The following is a 14,975-nucleotide window of genomic DNA, read 5'->3' on the forward strand; positions in this document are numbered from 1 at the left end:
TTATTTCTCTCTGTAGCCCCAGTGCCTGGCAGAGTGCCTGGCATACAGTGGCTGCTCAATAAATGCAGAACGAAGGACTGACAGAATGAGAAAAGTCTACCGCCACTGCATCCTGACCGCCCTTCCCGCCCAGCCAGGACCGAGGAAAGCTTTCCCGCCAGGGTCCTGCAGGGTGGACTCCATCTCGGCAGAGGGCATCCCAGACCCCTCACCAACCCCGGAAGCTGGGCTGCCTGCCATGGGAAGACTACACTTCCCAGCGATCCCAGGGAAAAGCGAAAACCCTTTGGCTTTGACAGCCACCGCCACAAGTCTTTCCGCCTCCCCAGCCTGCCTGGGAGCTGGGAGCTGGATTATGGTGGCCTGACCAGCAAACGCAACTGCAGGAGCCCAGGACCCCTGCCCCTTCCTCCGCTGCCGACCCACCAGGAGGACCAGGAAACCAGCCGTGACCTGCCATGCCCGCCCCTCCCACCCCCCCAGGGGGCCAGAGCCCTCCTCTCCCAGACCTCTGCTGAGGCTGGATGCCGGCGGCCAGATGTAGCCAGCCTTCGGATCCATCTCCTCCCCTTCTCTCTCCTTGCGGATTTCTCCGGCCTGATACCCACAGCCTGGACGGCGGGCTGGCCGAGGGGCCTGCAGGCTCTGGAGCCCCGATGCCTCACAGCTCACTCTCCTGAGAAGCTGCCACCAGCGCCCAGAGTTGGGGGCAGGCAACAGGGACGGACGTGGGCCAGAGTGAGCCCAGAGAGGCCCGAAGGCCAGGCCCACCATGGCCCAAGTACTGCCCTGGCTCCTGCTGTGGGTGGGCTCGGGAGTGCTGCCTGCCCACTGCACCCAGCCGGGCATCCGACTGCCCCTGCGAAGCGGGCTGGGGGGCGCCCCCCTGGGGCTACGGCTGCCCCGGGAGACTGACGAGGAGCCGGAGGAGACCGGCCGGAGGGGCAGCTTTGTGGACATGGTGGACAACCTGAGGGGCAAGTCCGGTCAGGGCTACTATGTGGAGATGACCGTGGGCAGCCCCCCACAGACGGTAAGGTCACCAGGCCAGCCCTACCCTCCTTCCTGCATGAACAGAGGGGACACAGGCCAGGGATGCAGCATGTTGGCCTCTGCTAACATGGGCAGGATGGCGCGGGCAGGAGGGACCCTCTCTTAAACCTTTCCTTTGGGACTCTTGGCAGAAGTCATCCCCGGAGCTCCTCTTTCCTCCCTCCCTTCACCTCACAGGCTTCCCAATCGCCCCTGTCTGACTGCCCTCCCCTTCCTGGCAATCTCACACATACCCCCTCAGTAAGGATCTGGGGCAAGAGAAACACTTGAGTCGGGGGAGCCTGACTTGGGGAAGGGTCCCAGCCACAGGGGCGCTAGGAACAGGTGTCAGCCCTGGCCGAGCCTGAGTCTCCCAACCCCACCACTCTCCCCTCCTCTGGTGTTCCGGGAATCTGAGGTTCTGACCATGGCAGCACCTGAGGACCGAGGAATCCTGGCAGAGTTGGGTCAGCCCTTCTCTCCTGCTGTCTGGGCTGCCACAGGGACAGCAAAGCGAGGTTCCCGAGCTCCTCTTGACCTCCGCTCTAGCCCAGAAGCCCTGGGCAGACTCTTGCCTTCCGCTAGCCTCTCCTTCCTCCCTCCTCCCCGCTTTGCATTCTGCACTCCAGCCCCTCCCCCACCCCATGCCTCCGGAGCAGAGGACAGAGGGGACTAAACTGAGCCTAGGAAAGGACAAATCCTAGCAAAGGAGCCAGAGTCCCCTTCTAAGAATGAGACTCTTCCATGAGCTGAGAGGTATTGGGGGGATGGGGGCATGGCAGCGATGGAGGAAACACTGCCAGCTCTCCCCATCCTTCCTCACAACCCTCCAAGCTGCCTCGTGGGGACTGCACCCCCTGCGCCCTTGTGGGTGGGTGGGCGTGTGGGCATGAGCAGCCCTCTGTGGGGTGCTGTGGCTGACCTCTGGGTGCATTTGCCTCCTCTGTGGGTGAGTCTGGGCATGGGTGGCAGGATGGTTCTGTCTGTGCTGGTGTGTGTCACCTTGAATCTGAGCCTGCACATCTCTGTGAGCCACCCTCCTCCCCCGGATCTGTGTCCCAGAGGCCCGTCCTTGGGAGGGTCTGTGAAGGTTCAAGTGTGCCTGTGTGTAGAGGGAACAGCCACTCTTCTCAGGACTTGCCAGACAGCACTTACACTGGATCTGGGAGAAACGTGGGTCCCTAGCACCCAGGCCTACCTCCCAGCTGATCCAAGGTTCTGTCCTCCCCCCCGAGCCCCCCTCCCCCTTTCCTGTGCATCATAACTTCCCCAGAAACAGCCTCAAGTCAGTGTGAGGGTGGAGCCTGAATCCAGGGTCCCTGCAGCCTGAGCCAACAGTGTGCAAGGTATTGTCAGGGAACAAGGAGATGTCAAGACCTGGGACTTACTCTTGTTCCTGCTACTGATGTGCCATGCAAACTGTGCACAGACCCTGTGACGTGGACACAGACGGGGCTGTGAAACCAACAAGGGCTTTGTGGTCAGACAGACCAGGAATTCCAGCTCTACAACCCACAGCTTTTCCTTTTCCCAGCTGTGTGGCCTTGGGCAAATTGTACAACCTCTCTGAGGCTGTTGCCTTGTGTTTAAAGTGGGTGAAGTGAGATCTCCTTTGCAACATAATTGTGAGGATTAAATGAGACTGAGTAGGTGAAAGCACCTAGAACAATGCACCTGAACGCATAATTGACCTCCAATAAATATGTAGTCACGGTTGGTTTCCTAACTTGTCTGGCCACTTCTGCCTCCTCTGTGCTATGCAATGAAGCATAAAAACTTGGGTGTTCTGGGCTTCCGTGTCTACACGTGTAGAACTGAGGGACCAGTTACGGTACTTCCCTGGACGCCTGAGACAGTGTTTGGGATATTGGATACTGGGATGCTGGATACATCCCCCAGCCCAAAAATTGACAGAGAGTAACTGCCCAGTCAACGTCAGTTCCTTCTCCCTCCTTCCAAGGAGAAGGGGAAAGTGAGCTTAAAGTCCAACACCAGCCCGAAGAGCTAGTGCCAGGGAGACCACGATTAGAGCAACTCTGTGGTCTCCCTATGGCTTCAACCCAAGCCAACGCCAGCCTTCCCTGCTCCCGTGATGACTCTGATTCTCTCCCCAGCAGTCTGCGAGAAGGATGCCCTTTCTCCCTATTGTAAGCACCAAATGAGAACGTGAACAGCAGAGTACTCTGAATGAGTGAAAGTGGAACTTGGGGAGCACTTTCTCTGCGCCAGGCAATTAATTGCTGGATTTGGGGGAGCTGATCCACAAAGAGACAGAAGATACATTTTCTGCCCTCAAAGAGCTTAGAGTAGAAGTGGCAGTCTGTGTATTAGTTCAAGGTAATCCACAGCAGTGGACTCAAAGTGAGGACCCCAGACCCTTGTCATCACAGTCTGTTAGAAATATAAATTCTCTGGCCCCAGACCTACAGAGTCAGAATCTCCAGGGCTGTGTCTCAAGTTTGAGAAGCACTGATCTATAGTAGTCCAGTGAGTGAGTGCTGTAAGTGTTCAGGAGGAGCTCAAATCAAGGAAGGCCTCGCACAGGAGACGTCAGTGAGCAGGGTCTTGAAGGATGGGTAGGAGGTGGGAGCCATTCCCAGTGGAGAAATGGCACCTGTCCCACCAAACTGTAGTTGCCCTTTACATGAATGTCTACTCTTTCCCACCCTACCCCTGAGACCAAGGAGGCCACAGTGAGTGAGAGAGTGAGGTGTGTGTGTTTGGGCTTATGCACGTTTGCTCAGGAGACCGTGAGAAACCCAGTCCAGCTAATGTCACAGGTTTGGGTAAAGAAGATAGAGCCAAATTGCCAAAAGCCTTAAATGTCAAGCTAGAAGGTTTGGACCTCAGTCTGAAGAAATAAGGAGAAAACTGAATTTATTTGTGCAGGGGAATGACATAAAGAAAGCAATTGTTTAGAAAGAGACATCTGAATTTTAGAAAGAATAGAACTGAGAGATACAGGCTGCAGGAGGCTCACAAAGGTCCAAGTGTGAGGCACTATAACAAGAAGGGAATGAGGCTGTGATAAGAGGGAAAGGGAAGGGATGACGAGGATGCAAGGAACAGCACGAGGCAGATGGACAGGACTTACTGACGTCATGTGAAGAGTGAGGAAGAAGGATCAAAAATGATTTTGAGATTCTGATCTGGGGTGAATTGGAGAATAATAAGACCATTTGTGGGAGCAGGAAGGTTGGCAGCAGGGGATGGTTTAGTAGTACTTGTGTACACACATATATTTGTATTTATGGTTGAGTTTATGTGAAGTTCTAAAATATATTCCACATAGGTTATGTTGGTCTTTACAGTAATTCCTGCAATGTGTATAAAAAGTCTTATCATTCAAAGCTTCCAGCAGAAGAAATGGGAACTGAAAGTTGAATAATTGGCCAAGTGGCACGCCCGTAGGCTGAGACCCTGCCTCACCCTTGATCTCCCGACTGCACCATGCCACCAATCTGTGTGTCTTGGGGGAGAAGAGAGAGTTTATCATGAGCAGCCCCCTCCATCCTCCCATGACACCCGCTCGTGTCTCCCTTCCTACACTTGTCGCAACGCATTGTAACTGTTTTTGTGTTTGTTTCCCTCATAAAACGTCAAGCTCTTGAAGACAATGTCTTTTACATTTTTTAATTTATTTTTTTGTAATGTCTCATCCCTCTTTATCTAATATCCATCACAGCGCCAGGCTCAGAACATGCACCTAAAAAACGTCAAGTGAATGAAGGAATACAGTGTAAGACGTCTAAGTAGAATGCTGATGGGCATTTGTGAGTGCAGAACTGCAGCTCTTGGAGAAAGTGTTTTCATTCTTTCACTTAAATGAAAGGACAGCATCTCATTTTAATGATATGAGCATCACTATCCAAACAGAGGATAATGCTTTAATTGTTAGCATCAAAATCTGGTGATAGTCAATTCAGTTTAACAAATGTTGGTTGAGCACCTACTGTGTGCAGAAGAGAAAAATAATGTCATAGTCTTAGCGCTTGGAGAGCTCATGATTTGGTGTGAGACACAGACATAGAAACAGCTAAACACCATACAAGACCGAATGCGTTTGGTACAAAGAGAAGACAGTGAGTCTTGGAAGTGCAGAGAAAGAAGTGGCTACTTCTGAGATGACGTTAGGAAAGGTTTGCTGGAAAAGGTACCATTTGAATATGGCCTAGAAAGATGGGAAAGCTTGGCTATTTGGAGGGAGGTGGGGACACTTCATGAAGAGAGGTATGAGCTGTGCTAAGAAGCTGGACGCTGTGGTAGGGATGCTGTGAGGCTGGGTGGAGTTTGGGTTTTATTCTGGAGGCTGCAGAGAGTCCTTGGAGTATATGAGAAGGGGAATGGTCTAGTATAGTTTTGGTTCTAGGAAAACAACTCCAGTGTGGAGAATAACTTGGATAGTCTAGAGCCCAAGACGACGATCTCAGTTAGGATACAAGGGCCTGAAAGAGAGTGTGGCGGTGAGGACAGAAAGGAGACGTCCTCAGAGAGCTGGCATTCCCACATCGGTTCCACCGGGTGTTCTCTGCCCTGGTGAGGGAGAGGGAAGAGAAGGTGGTTCCCCTCCTTTTTAACTCCTCTGACTGCGTGTATGCCAGGGAACACAGCAAAAGGAGCAAGATTTTAAAGCACAGTATAGTTCCCCAAAATTCCGTGTTCATTATTCTGCTTTAATTACAAGGCATAGGTATTAGCATGTCCATTTGGGGGATAAGGAAACAGGCTCAGAGAGTGTAAGTGGTTTGCCCAGAGTTACTCAGCTAAGAGCAGAGCTGACGTTCAAATCCAGGTCTTTAAATGCCAAGTCCAAATCCTGAGTCTTTCCAGGGTTCTACAGTCTGGGACGTGTTGGTTGACTTTGAGATGCCAGGGGACCATTCCTGTGGATCCAGCAACCAGCTGAGAATGGGGATCTGGAAACAGGAGAAACATTAAGACTGGACAGGTAGACTTGGGAGTCGCCTGCAGAGAGGTGGTTGTGGAAGGGAAATTAGCACACGGACTTGCTCTTTGAGAGAATGGAGAGAAAAGAGGAAAACGATTAGGGAAAGATGTTGGGTGTAGACTAGGGATCAAGGGAGCAAGAGAAAATGTTCAGAGAAGAAAACTGTGAGGATGTGGGGTCTCAGAAACCAAGAAAGGCCAAGTGGCTTTCCTCCCCCCTCCCTAGAATGGTTTTCAAATTGCAATTTGTGGGAGTCTATAAAGGGACCTCAGTGTGAAGGAGAAAGGTAAGCAGGCAAATCTGGACCATCCACCCTCCCAGTCACCAAGCCCTCCCCCCTCCCACCTGCCCTCACATCTCCCAGCCCTCCCAGAATAGCTCAGCTTTTATTGTTTTTATACAGTAGAATTCCAGGTTTGTTTCCTTCCTTCCTCCCTCCCTTCCTGCCTTCCTTTCTTCCTCCCTTCCTTTCCTTCCTTCCTCCCTCCCGCCCCCTCCTCTCTCCCTCCCTTTTCTTCCTTCCTCCCTCCCTTTCCTCTCTCCCTCCCTTTTCTTCCTTCCTTGCTCCCTCCATCCCCCTCCTCTCTCCCTCCCTTTCCTTCCTCCCTCCATCCCCTCCTTCTTCCTCCCTTCCTCCTCCCTCCCCTCCTACCTGGCTGGACCTGGTTGGGCTTCAGGTTGCACACGGGACTTTTCTAGGACCCTCATGCTTTCATTTCACACACTTCTCCTTCTCTGCCTCCCCAGATCAGGAAAGAAAGAGTTCACCTGAGAGTGAGGGGCGTTGAGAAAGACTGTGACCTCTTGGGTGTCTCCAATAAAGGGCTAAGCAGAAAATTCTGGTCGAAAATCCAGGAAGAGAAACATCTCTCAGGGAAGCCCCTGTACTGACAACTGATTTCTCTGTTTGCTGGGAGCCATCTCTCTTAGGGGCCTGGGCAGTGGAGAGTTCTGGGAAGGAGCCAGACCACTTTCCAGGTTCTAGAGCTGCCCTGAGCTTCCCTTGGCAGGTTGGGCTCAGAAGGCTGGAAAGCATTTGCTGATGCTCACCTGCCACATCCTCAGGTGCTGTAGCCAGTGGTTCCTGAGAGGGAGGAGATGCTCCCTCTGAGGAGAATGATGAATCAATAGTCCTAAGGGCTCATATGGGGGAGCCAGGACACCTCGGTCTTTTCTGTCAACTCTGACAAAGCCACAGAGCAAACTGACTGAGCTCCCTGCCTCTCCCAAGCCGGCCTATCCTCTCTCCCCAGACCTCCTGAACTGTTAGCACCCTGTGAATGCCCTGTCTGCTGCCCATTGTAAACCCACTGTGTCCAAGCTGGAGGTCTCCTTGATTGGCCTCTTGGGCTTGGGGAACCCCACCAATTATTCTCTTCTAGTGCCTGTGGAGTTTTCGCTCAACAGCACAAGGAGTGAACCCCGGTAACTCCCAACGGCTTGAGCAAACAAGCCCGTGTGCTGAGCATAACCCAGGTGGCTGGGGGAAAATGGGCTTATGCCAGACATCAGCTGCGTTTTCAACTGAGGACAGACCCAGAGAAGATTAAAGCCACTGCAACCTGTGGGTGGGACAAGGTTAGACAATAGGAAGGACTTGCTGTCTGACAACGAAAAGCAGGTAGTTAACAGCTGCTGGGATACCTCACAGACCAGGGGCTTTCCAGGTAGGTTCCATGGAGGCTGAAGGTGCTAAAGAGATGCCTCAAGAGCCACCACGGGGACGGCGGTAGGGGATGGAGACGAAGGAAGTAAAACCTCTTCCTCAAGGAGAACATCTCTGCTTTTTTCTCTCTGATACACTGGGATCCTGCATGAGATTGGAAAAGGGTTCTGCTGCTTAAAAAAAAGCTTAAAAACCATTGTCTTAAATCTGTTCTTTAAGAACAGACATATATTTTTTGACCATTCATATTTATCATCTCATTTGAATAGGAAGCACTGATAAATGTTAATGGAGCTGGGTTTGGGGCTGGGGGAAATGGAGCATCCTGTCTGAAGGGAGAAGGGTATACTAGATAAGGTTTGGGGTGACCCAGCCACCTTGGGATTCCTTAAAAAAACCCAGCCCAGAGTGGAGTAGGGTGCACCAGGAAGCCTGCTCGCTTCCAGGTATCGATTGCCAGCTTCAGCCTGGAGAGTGAAGGAAGACACAAGATATGTCTGGGCAAAGGAGTCCATTTCCAGAGGGTCAGCTGACTTGGTCAAGGTGGGAGGAACCTGGACGGGACCCAATCGCTGGACTCAGGCAGGAGCTGTGTGCTCTGCTGGCCCTCAGCCACTCCCAGGTGCTGACTTTAGGTTCCTCGTGTCCTTCCTTGTCCCCTTCTCTCAGCCTTGGGCAAGCTCAGGTCTGGGAATATCCGCTCAGGAAAGCGGATGAAGCCGGCTCAGAAGTCTCGGAGACCAAGGAGTCCTGAAGTCACTATGATGCTCTAAGAACCTGGGTGGATAGTCAGACAATTTCATGGCTATGGTGGGCATCAGTTGTCATCATCACCATGCACAGTACCAGATGGAAAATCACCCTTGCAAGGTCCCTGGGGCTGAGAACTAGTAGCAAGAGTCTGTAGGGTCACTTAGACCTGCAGGAAATGAGGCAATTACTGTCAGTTAATTAAAAAAATCATTATGGAGCACCTACTGAGAGCTAGCTAAGAATTAGACAATAAGGATACAAATGTGCTCCCTACCCTTGTGCAGCTCATATTGTGTGGGACAGAGAGACATTAGATAAACGATTAAAAGTTTGATGAGAAATATACAAAGAAGCACAGGTGATACTGAGGACTTGTAAGAGAAGGAGACTAATCGTGTCTGGGGGCATCAGGGCAAGACCTTTGGGAGAAAGGATGTTTAAACTGTGACTTGAAATGCGAACAGAAGTTAGACAAAACAGGGAGAGACTGTTTGGGGCATAGGAAACAGCATATGCAAAGGTGCAGAGGTGAGAGAGCACCACACTATTGAGAAACTTCACAAGAAGCATGGTGAGGAAGGAGAAAAGTGATGAGAGATGTTCAGTGGAGTTGACCTATGGTTGGTTAGATGCCCCCAAGGGTAAGGATCTCAGTATTTGATTCAGATAGTTTTGTATGAGTTATTTGATGCTGTGTAGGAAACTACTCCAAAATTTGGTGGCTGGAAAGAAGAGCCATTTTGTTTCTCAGGATCCTGTGGGTTGGCTTGTGGTTCTTCTACAGGTCTTACCTGGGCTCACTCATGTGGCTGCATTCAGCAGCTGGGGCAGCTGCGGGGCTGGACAAAGCTGGGCTGGCTGGACCTCTTTCTCCGTGAAGTCTTTCCTCCTCAAGGAGGCAGGACTGAGCTTCTTCACATACAGTTTCAGGGCAGCATTCCAAGAGGTGAATTCCAGTGCACAAGCACTTATCAAGCCTCCGCTTTCCTCCTTTGCTGATGTCCCATTGGCCAAAGCAGTCATGGCCAAGCTCGGAGTCAATGTCGGAGGGGTCACACCAGGGCATGGATATGGGAGGGTGTGATTCATTAGTGTAACAATCTACCACATGCTTCCTTCCCAAACGAGAGAAACAGGAAGGTCAAGGAGATGAAGGATCAGACTTGGAGTTGGCTAGAACCATCATATTCTTGTCCTAGCTTTGTGGCTTATTGTGTAAGATGGGTCAAGTTTCTTACTCACTCTAGGTCTCAGTTTCCTCCTCGGTAAAGTGGAAGAAAGGCACATCCACCCTGGACCTCTCTAACCTGTTTCTGCACTGTGGCTAGAGTGATCTTTTCAAAGGGCAAATTTGACCATGTTACCCTCTTCTACATCTCAGCTTTAGCTAAAAGGCTTGTTAGACAAGAGGATAAGAGCCCTTCCTCCATTAACCCTGAGGCCCACATAGACGGAAGTAGACTTCCTCTTTAGTAGGAAGAATTAGAGTTAAAGCCCCTCCCAGAGGCTTGCCAAAGTGGTAAGACCCTGGGATAGGCTACCAAGAAAGGCTGTGGATCTTAATTAACTAGACATCTTTCAGAATTGGAAAGGATCCCCATCTCTTCAGACTAATGCACAGATAACTCCCAAAGGCTCTTTTCATCCAGAAGAACCTGAGCTATCCCTGTCTTCGAGTGAGAGCTGGGGCCAAGATAGGTGGGTTTTGGGGAACAAAGAGCTTATCCCAAACTCCTCAGAGCCATACCTATCTTATCACCCAAGATCTATTGTGAAAACCAGGGAAGCCTCGACTGAAGAGTGGACTGCAGAGTGAACCAAGCAGGTGTGCCTATCCCTGTGGGGCTTGTTAGCACTTCCCATGAAGCTGCCTTCCCTCAGAGGCCCCAGGGGGCACATTTGTTTGTTAAGTGATTGGCACTGACCTAGCCCTGACCCCAGGCTGCAGCCCCCTGGGCATCTATAGGCTATAGCTACGGGGACTCCTGAGTGCGCCTGGCCCCAAGGGATGGGGAAGAGGTAAGATGGCTCCAGGACTCAGGCTGCTGAAGACTCTCATCTTGTGTCAAACCAGGGGGCCTGGTGAGAGGAAGGCAGGTCTGAGCTACAGACACATCTATCACCTAAAAAGACCCACTGTTTGAAAGCCAGTGAAAGCTCCTCCTCCCCCAAAATAGGGTGGATGAGCTCTTTCTCCTTTTCTTTCCTTTAACCATTCATTAATTCAAGAAACACCTATGCCAGGCACTGTGAGATACCCACTAGGGACACAATGGGGATTTTTAAAAAATTAGATACAAGAGAAGGTGCGATTCAATGTGAAATTACAGGGTGGCAAGTTCTATGGAAGCTTTTTTTTTTTTTGAGGAAGATTATCCCTGAGCTAAGTGCTGCCAATCCTCCTTTTTTTGCTGAGGAAGACTGGCCCTGAGCTAACATCCATGCCTATCTTCCTCTACTTTATATGTGGGACATCTACCACAGCATGGTGTGCCAAGCGGTGTCATGTCCACACCTGGGATCCGAACCAGCGAACCCCAGGCCACCGAAGCGGAATGTGAGCACTTAACCGCTGCGCCACCAGGCCGGCCCCTCTATGGAAGCATTTTAATAGGAGAATATGACCTAGCCTTTTTCTCTTAGGAAGTCCTTTTGGGCTTAGACTGAAGGATGATAGGAGATGAGCAGACACAACCGCAAGGGGAAGAAGGGTGGTCTAGGCACAGTGAATGACTGTGCACCAGCCTTTGCAGGGAGGGACCATGGCTGGTTTGAGGACCTGAAATGAGGCCAGTGTTGCTAGTGGGCAGAGGGCTTGGAGGAGTATGGGACAGGCTAGGCTGGATATGGAGGGAAGGTCGGACCATGAAGGGCCCTGTAGGAAATGTTAAAGCTTTAAGTTTTTATTTTAATAGCAAAGGGAAAAAATTGACATCAGAGGGTAACATGGTCAAATTTGCCCTTTGAAAAGATCACTCTAGCCACAGTGCAGAAACAGGTTAGAGAGGTCCAGGGTGGATGTGCCAAGACTAGTCGAGAAGCTACTGTGATATTCCTGAATGAGATGATAGCTTGGCCTAGGGGTGGCAAAGGAGATGGCCAGAAATGCATAAATTCAAGAGACTTTTAAGAAGGTTAATTGGACAGGACTTGTTGATGCATTGGCTAGAGATGTGAAAAAGAGGAAATGTTAAGGTGTCTCTAAAATTGCTGACTTGTGGAACAGATGGATGGTGACACCATCCACTAATATAGGGAAGACTCGGAAAAGACAGATGGGCAGGACTCTAAGGGCAGCTTTGGACATCCTGAATTTGAGGTATCTGTGAGGCAGTTCAATGTGTGCTTCTACAGCTCAAAGAGGAGGAAAAGTCTAGAGCTTAGGACTCATCAGGATGTAAGCAGTAATTGCAGCCACAGCCGCAGCCACGGGTGAGACGTCTCAGGGAGACAGAATAGTGGGAGAGGAGGAGGGCCAAAGCCCAAGCCTTGAGAAGTGACCCTACAAGGTAGACAGAGAAGATATGATCAGAGAGGTGGGAGGCCAACCACAGCATGGGGCGACAGAGAAGAGTGTTTCGAAGAGGGACAGGTCAGCAGTGTTGAATGCTCCGGAGAAGTCAAGTAAGATGAGGACTGATCTGAAAAACGTCTTTGGTATTTGGTGACATGAAATCATTGGTAACTGTAGTAAGGGCTGTTTTATAGTGGAGGGAGGGATAGGCGAAACTCAGTTTTAGAATGGGTTGAGGAATGAGTGGGAGGTGAAGAAATGAAGACAGCCTGGCTGAGAACTTGGGTTGTGAAGACAGGAGAGAGAGAGGGTAACTGGAGGCGGATGTGAAATGAAAGATTTTTTTTAATGAAGAGACTCAAGCATTTGTAAATGCCAATAGGAAGAATCCAGATTTAGGGGGTGGGAGGTGGGGACTGGCATGACGGTTGAATCTACCTGAGGGAAAGGGATGATTAATAGAGTAGGGTGCCTGAGAAGTGAGGAGGGGATTGGCTCCCAAGCCTAGCTGAAGTCCACTCCTGATCCAGGAGAAAGGACAGCTGAGAGAAAGGATGGCCAGCACAGCCGCAGGCAGGTTGCAATGACTGATTGTAGGAGATGAGGGACGTCCCACCTGATGGCCTCTGTTGGGTGAAATGAGAGGTGAGGGCATCTGCTCAGGAGGTTCGGCTGCACGCAACCCTTTCACCACTTATTTTCCTCTTTCAGGCTGCCCTTAACTGCCCTGTTTCATGCGTGTGGTGGCTCAGTTCCCTAAGGCCCCCACCCTGTAGGAGGCCTCTGTGGGCACAGGAAGGGGAGAAAGGCAGCTGGAAGCTGCCCAAGGGGCTTGCCTTAGAAATGTAGAAGGACAGGACCAGAAACCACTCCTCTCAGAAGCAGGATCACAGTGCAAAGGGCAGACAGACGGTCAGACATTTGCTCAGGAGGGAATGGCAACTATTTATTATTTCAGTCTCCCACTTTGTTGTGGAGGGTGGAGAGGAGGAGGCAGAGAGAGCAGTGGCAGCCTGACTTCCTGGTATGGGGCTGAGTAGGGGGAAGTGAGGGAGATCGGAGTGGAAGGGCCGTTCCTCCCTGGGCTTCAACCCCCTTTAGGTGGACCTTCCTCAGATGAGGAAAAAGGCTGGGGCTGGAAGGGCAACAAGAGTGACCGGCCCTCCTGGCTGGGGAGGGAGTGGCCTGCAGAGAGAGCTCCTCCCCCTGCAACAGAGGAGAGGAGTGGTGTGGGGGCGCCTGGAACAGCTGGGACACAGAGCCCCCAGATAAAGGCTGCATTCCAGTGTAAAAAGTGGTCCTATTTTTCTAGAGCCTGCCAGGCACATACATTCCAGGTAGTTCTCCCTCACACAGCTACAGGGACCAGTGTTGTAGGGGAGACACTCTTTTTTGGGGGTCCAGTGGTGGCAGGGATCCCTGTAAATATAAGGCTGACCTGGTCCAGGGAGCAGAGTCCTAGCAGGGGGGCGGGAGGGGGAGTAGGATCTTGGGGAGTAGGTGGGTGAAGAAGGCTTTTTAATCATTAACCTGGTTGATTGAAATCTGAACTGCTGTGCCTCCAGCTCTACTGATTCTCTGAAAGCACAGCATCTGGAGCTGGTGGCTGCTCAGAGACCAGGGAGAGGGGCAGGGGGAGACGCAGGGGGAGAAGGGCAGGGAGGGAGATGGGCACCAGGCCAGGAGTACGGGCTGGGAAGGAGGGCTGAGGCAGGTCAGAGGGCTGGGGCGACAGTGGAGAGGAGTCTTTGGGGACACGAGGAGGCCAGGAAGCCTGAGTGGGGGCTGGGGGAGGTGCAGTCAGCAGAGCCACAGAGGACCACTGAGAGCAGGAAGGAGCCGGAGGCAGTGAGAGGATCTGGCAGAGAGGAGGAAACTGAAGCCCAGGGAAGCACAGTGACCTGCCCAGGGTGACAAGGTCAGAGCCTGCACCAAAACCGAGGTCAGCTGACTTCACTGCACTGAGAGAGGATACAGAAACGAAGGGCCCTGAGGTCAGGGGAGAAGCTGAAGCGGTAGCAAGAGAGGATTCACTGTACAGATTCCCGTGTTTCTGAGGAGAGGGGCCTTTCCTCTTTTTGCCTGTGAGGACAGAGTAGACATTCAAAAACTGGCTCTGGACTGACTGAGAGAGGGGTCAGGGCATCAGAAGAGATGCTAGGAGAAGGAACCGGGAAGATGCCCATCCGTATTCATTTAGCCGAAACCAGGGACCTGACAAGATGAGACATCATACTGGGTTCCTGGCTCCCCACTATGTCTGACAGTAGGACTCAGAGGTCTGTGTCACCTCTGAGACACAAGGGGAGCCCTTCATGGAGAGCCATATTCTGGCAGGCAGGGTCAGAAACATGTGGTCACCAACATGCCATCCTGGTCCCCACAGCTCCCCTCACCAGTGCCAGCTCCTAGAATAGCTCGGAGCTGGAGGGGTTGAGCCAGGCTGCCTGCTGGGTGATATGCTTCCTAGGAGAACCAGAAAAGGAAAGGAAAGGGTAAGCTCTGAAGACAGAATCCGACAGGTACACGACGCGAGGAAGGGCAAGCTGATGGCAGAGAGACAGGAATGGAGACCACACACACACATGGAGATAACGAGGCTCCGATGACAGAGAAAATGTTATGATTCTACAGAGAAGACAGAAGTGAACACAATGTTTCCGAGGCCCTGAAGAGGATGCCATAGGACCCCCTGTTCCATCTGTGGTCATGGTACTAGCAGGTGCTGGCCTGTCCAGTCCAGCATCACGGAAGCTTCACCCTGGACATTCCAGAGGGAGACTACCTGGCTGGTGGGGTGAAGGACGATGAAGGTGGTGAGCCCAGAGCCTTGTGTCAATAACATCTCTCTCTCCCCTTTCTCTGACAGCTCAACATCCTGGTGGACACAGGCAGCAGTAACTTTGCAGTGGGGGCTGCCCCCCACCCTTTCCTGCATCGCTACTACCAGAGGCAGCTGTGAGTCCTGGGGAAGAGCTGGAGGGAAGAACTCTTCCCAAGGATCCAGGGCCAAAAAGGGTCAGGGGAGGGCTGCAGGGAGAAAGACTAGCTCCTCAGATCCT

General features: G+C 51.8%; 1 protein-coding gene across 12 annotated transcripts in view; it reads left to right on the top strand.

The window, feature by feature from the left end:
• The first annotated feature begins 301 nt into the window (after positions 1-301).
• Positions 302-14,975, top strand: part of BACE1 (beta-secretase 1) — a 44,953-nt gene continuing 30,279 nt past the window's right edge. For 6 of the 12 annotated variants that reach the window (XR_011495679.1, XM_044753720.2, XM_070490226.1 and 3 more), the window contains exons 1-2: positions 639-1,033; positions 14,783-14,871. Coding sequence is in view for 10 of the 12 variants with exons in the window: in XM_044753720.2 (XP_044609655.1) it covers positions 773-1,033; positions 14,783-14,871 (350 nt within the window). In the remaining 2 variants the exon portion in view is untranslated. Of the gene's footprint in view, positions 1,034-14,390; positions 14,626-14,782; positions 14,872-14,975 lie in introns of those variants that run through there. The other 6 variants (XR_011495680.1, XM_044753718.2, XM_070490227.1 and 3 more) reach the window with 3 other exon arrangements.

The sequence above is a fragment of the Equus asinus genome, chromosome 20 (genome assembly GCF_041296235.1).
Source record: "Equus asinus isolate D_3611 breed Donkey chromosome 20, EquAss-T2T_v2, whole genome shotgun sequence".
NCBI classification, from domain to species: Eukaryota; Metazoa; Chordata; class Mammalia; order Perissodactyla; family Equidae; genus Equus; species Equus asinus.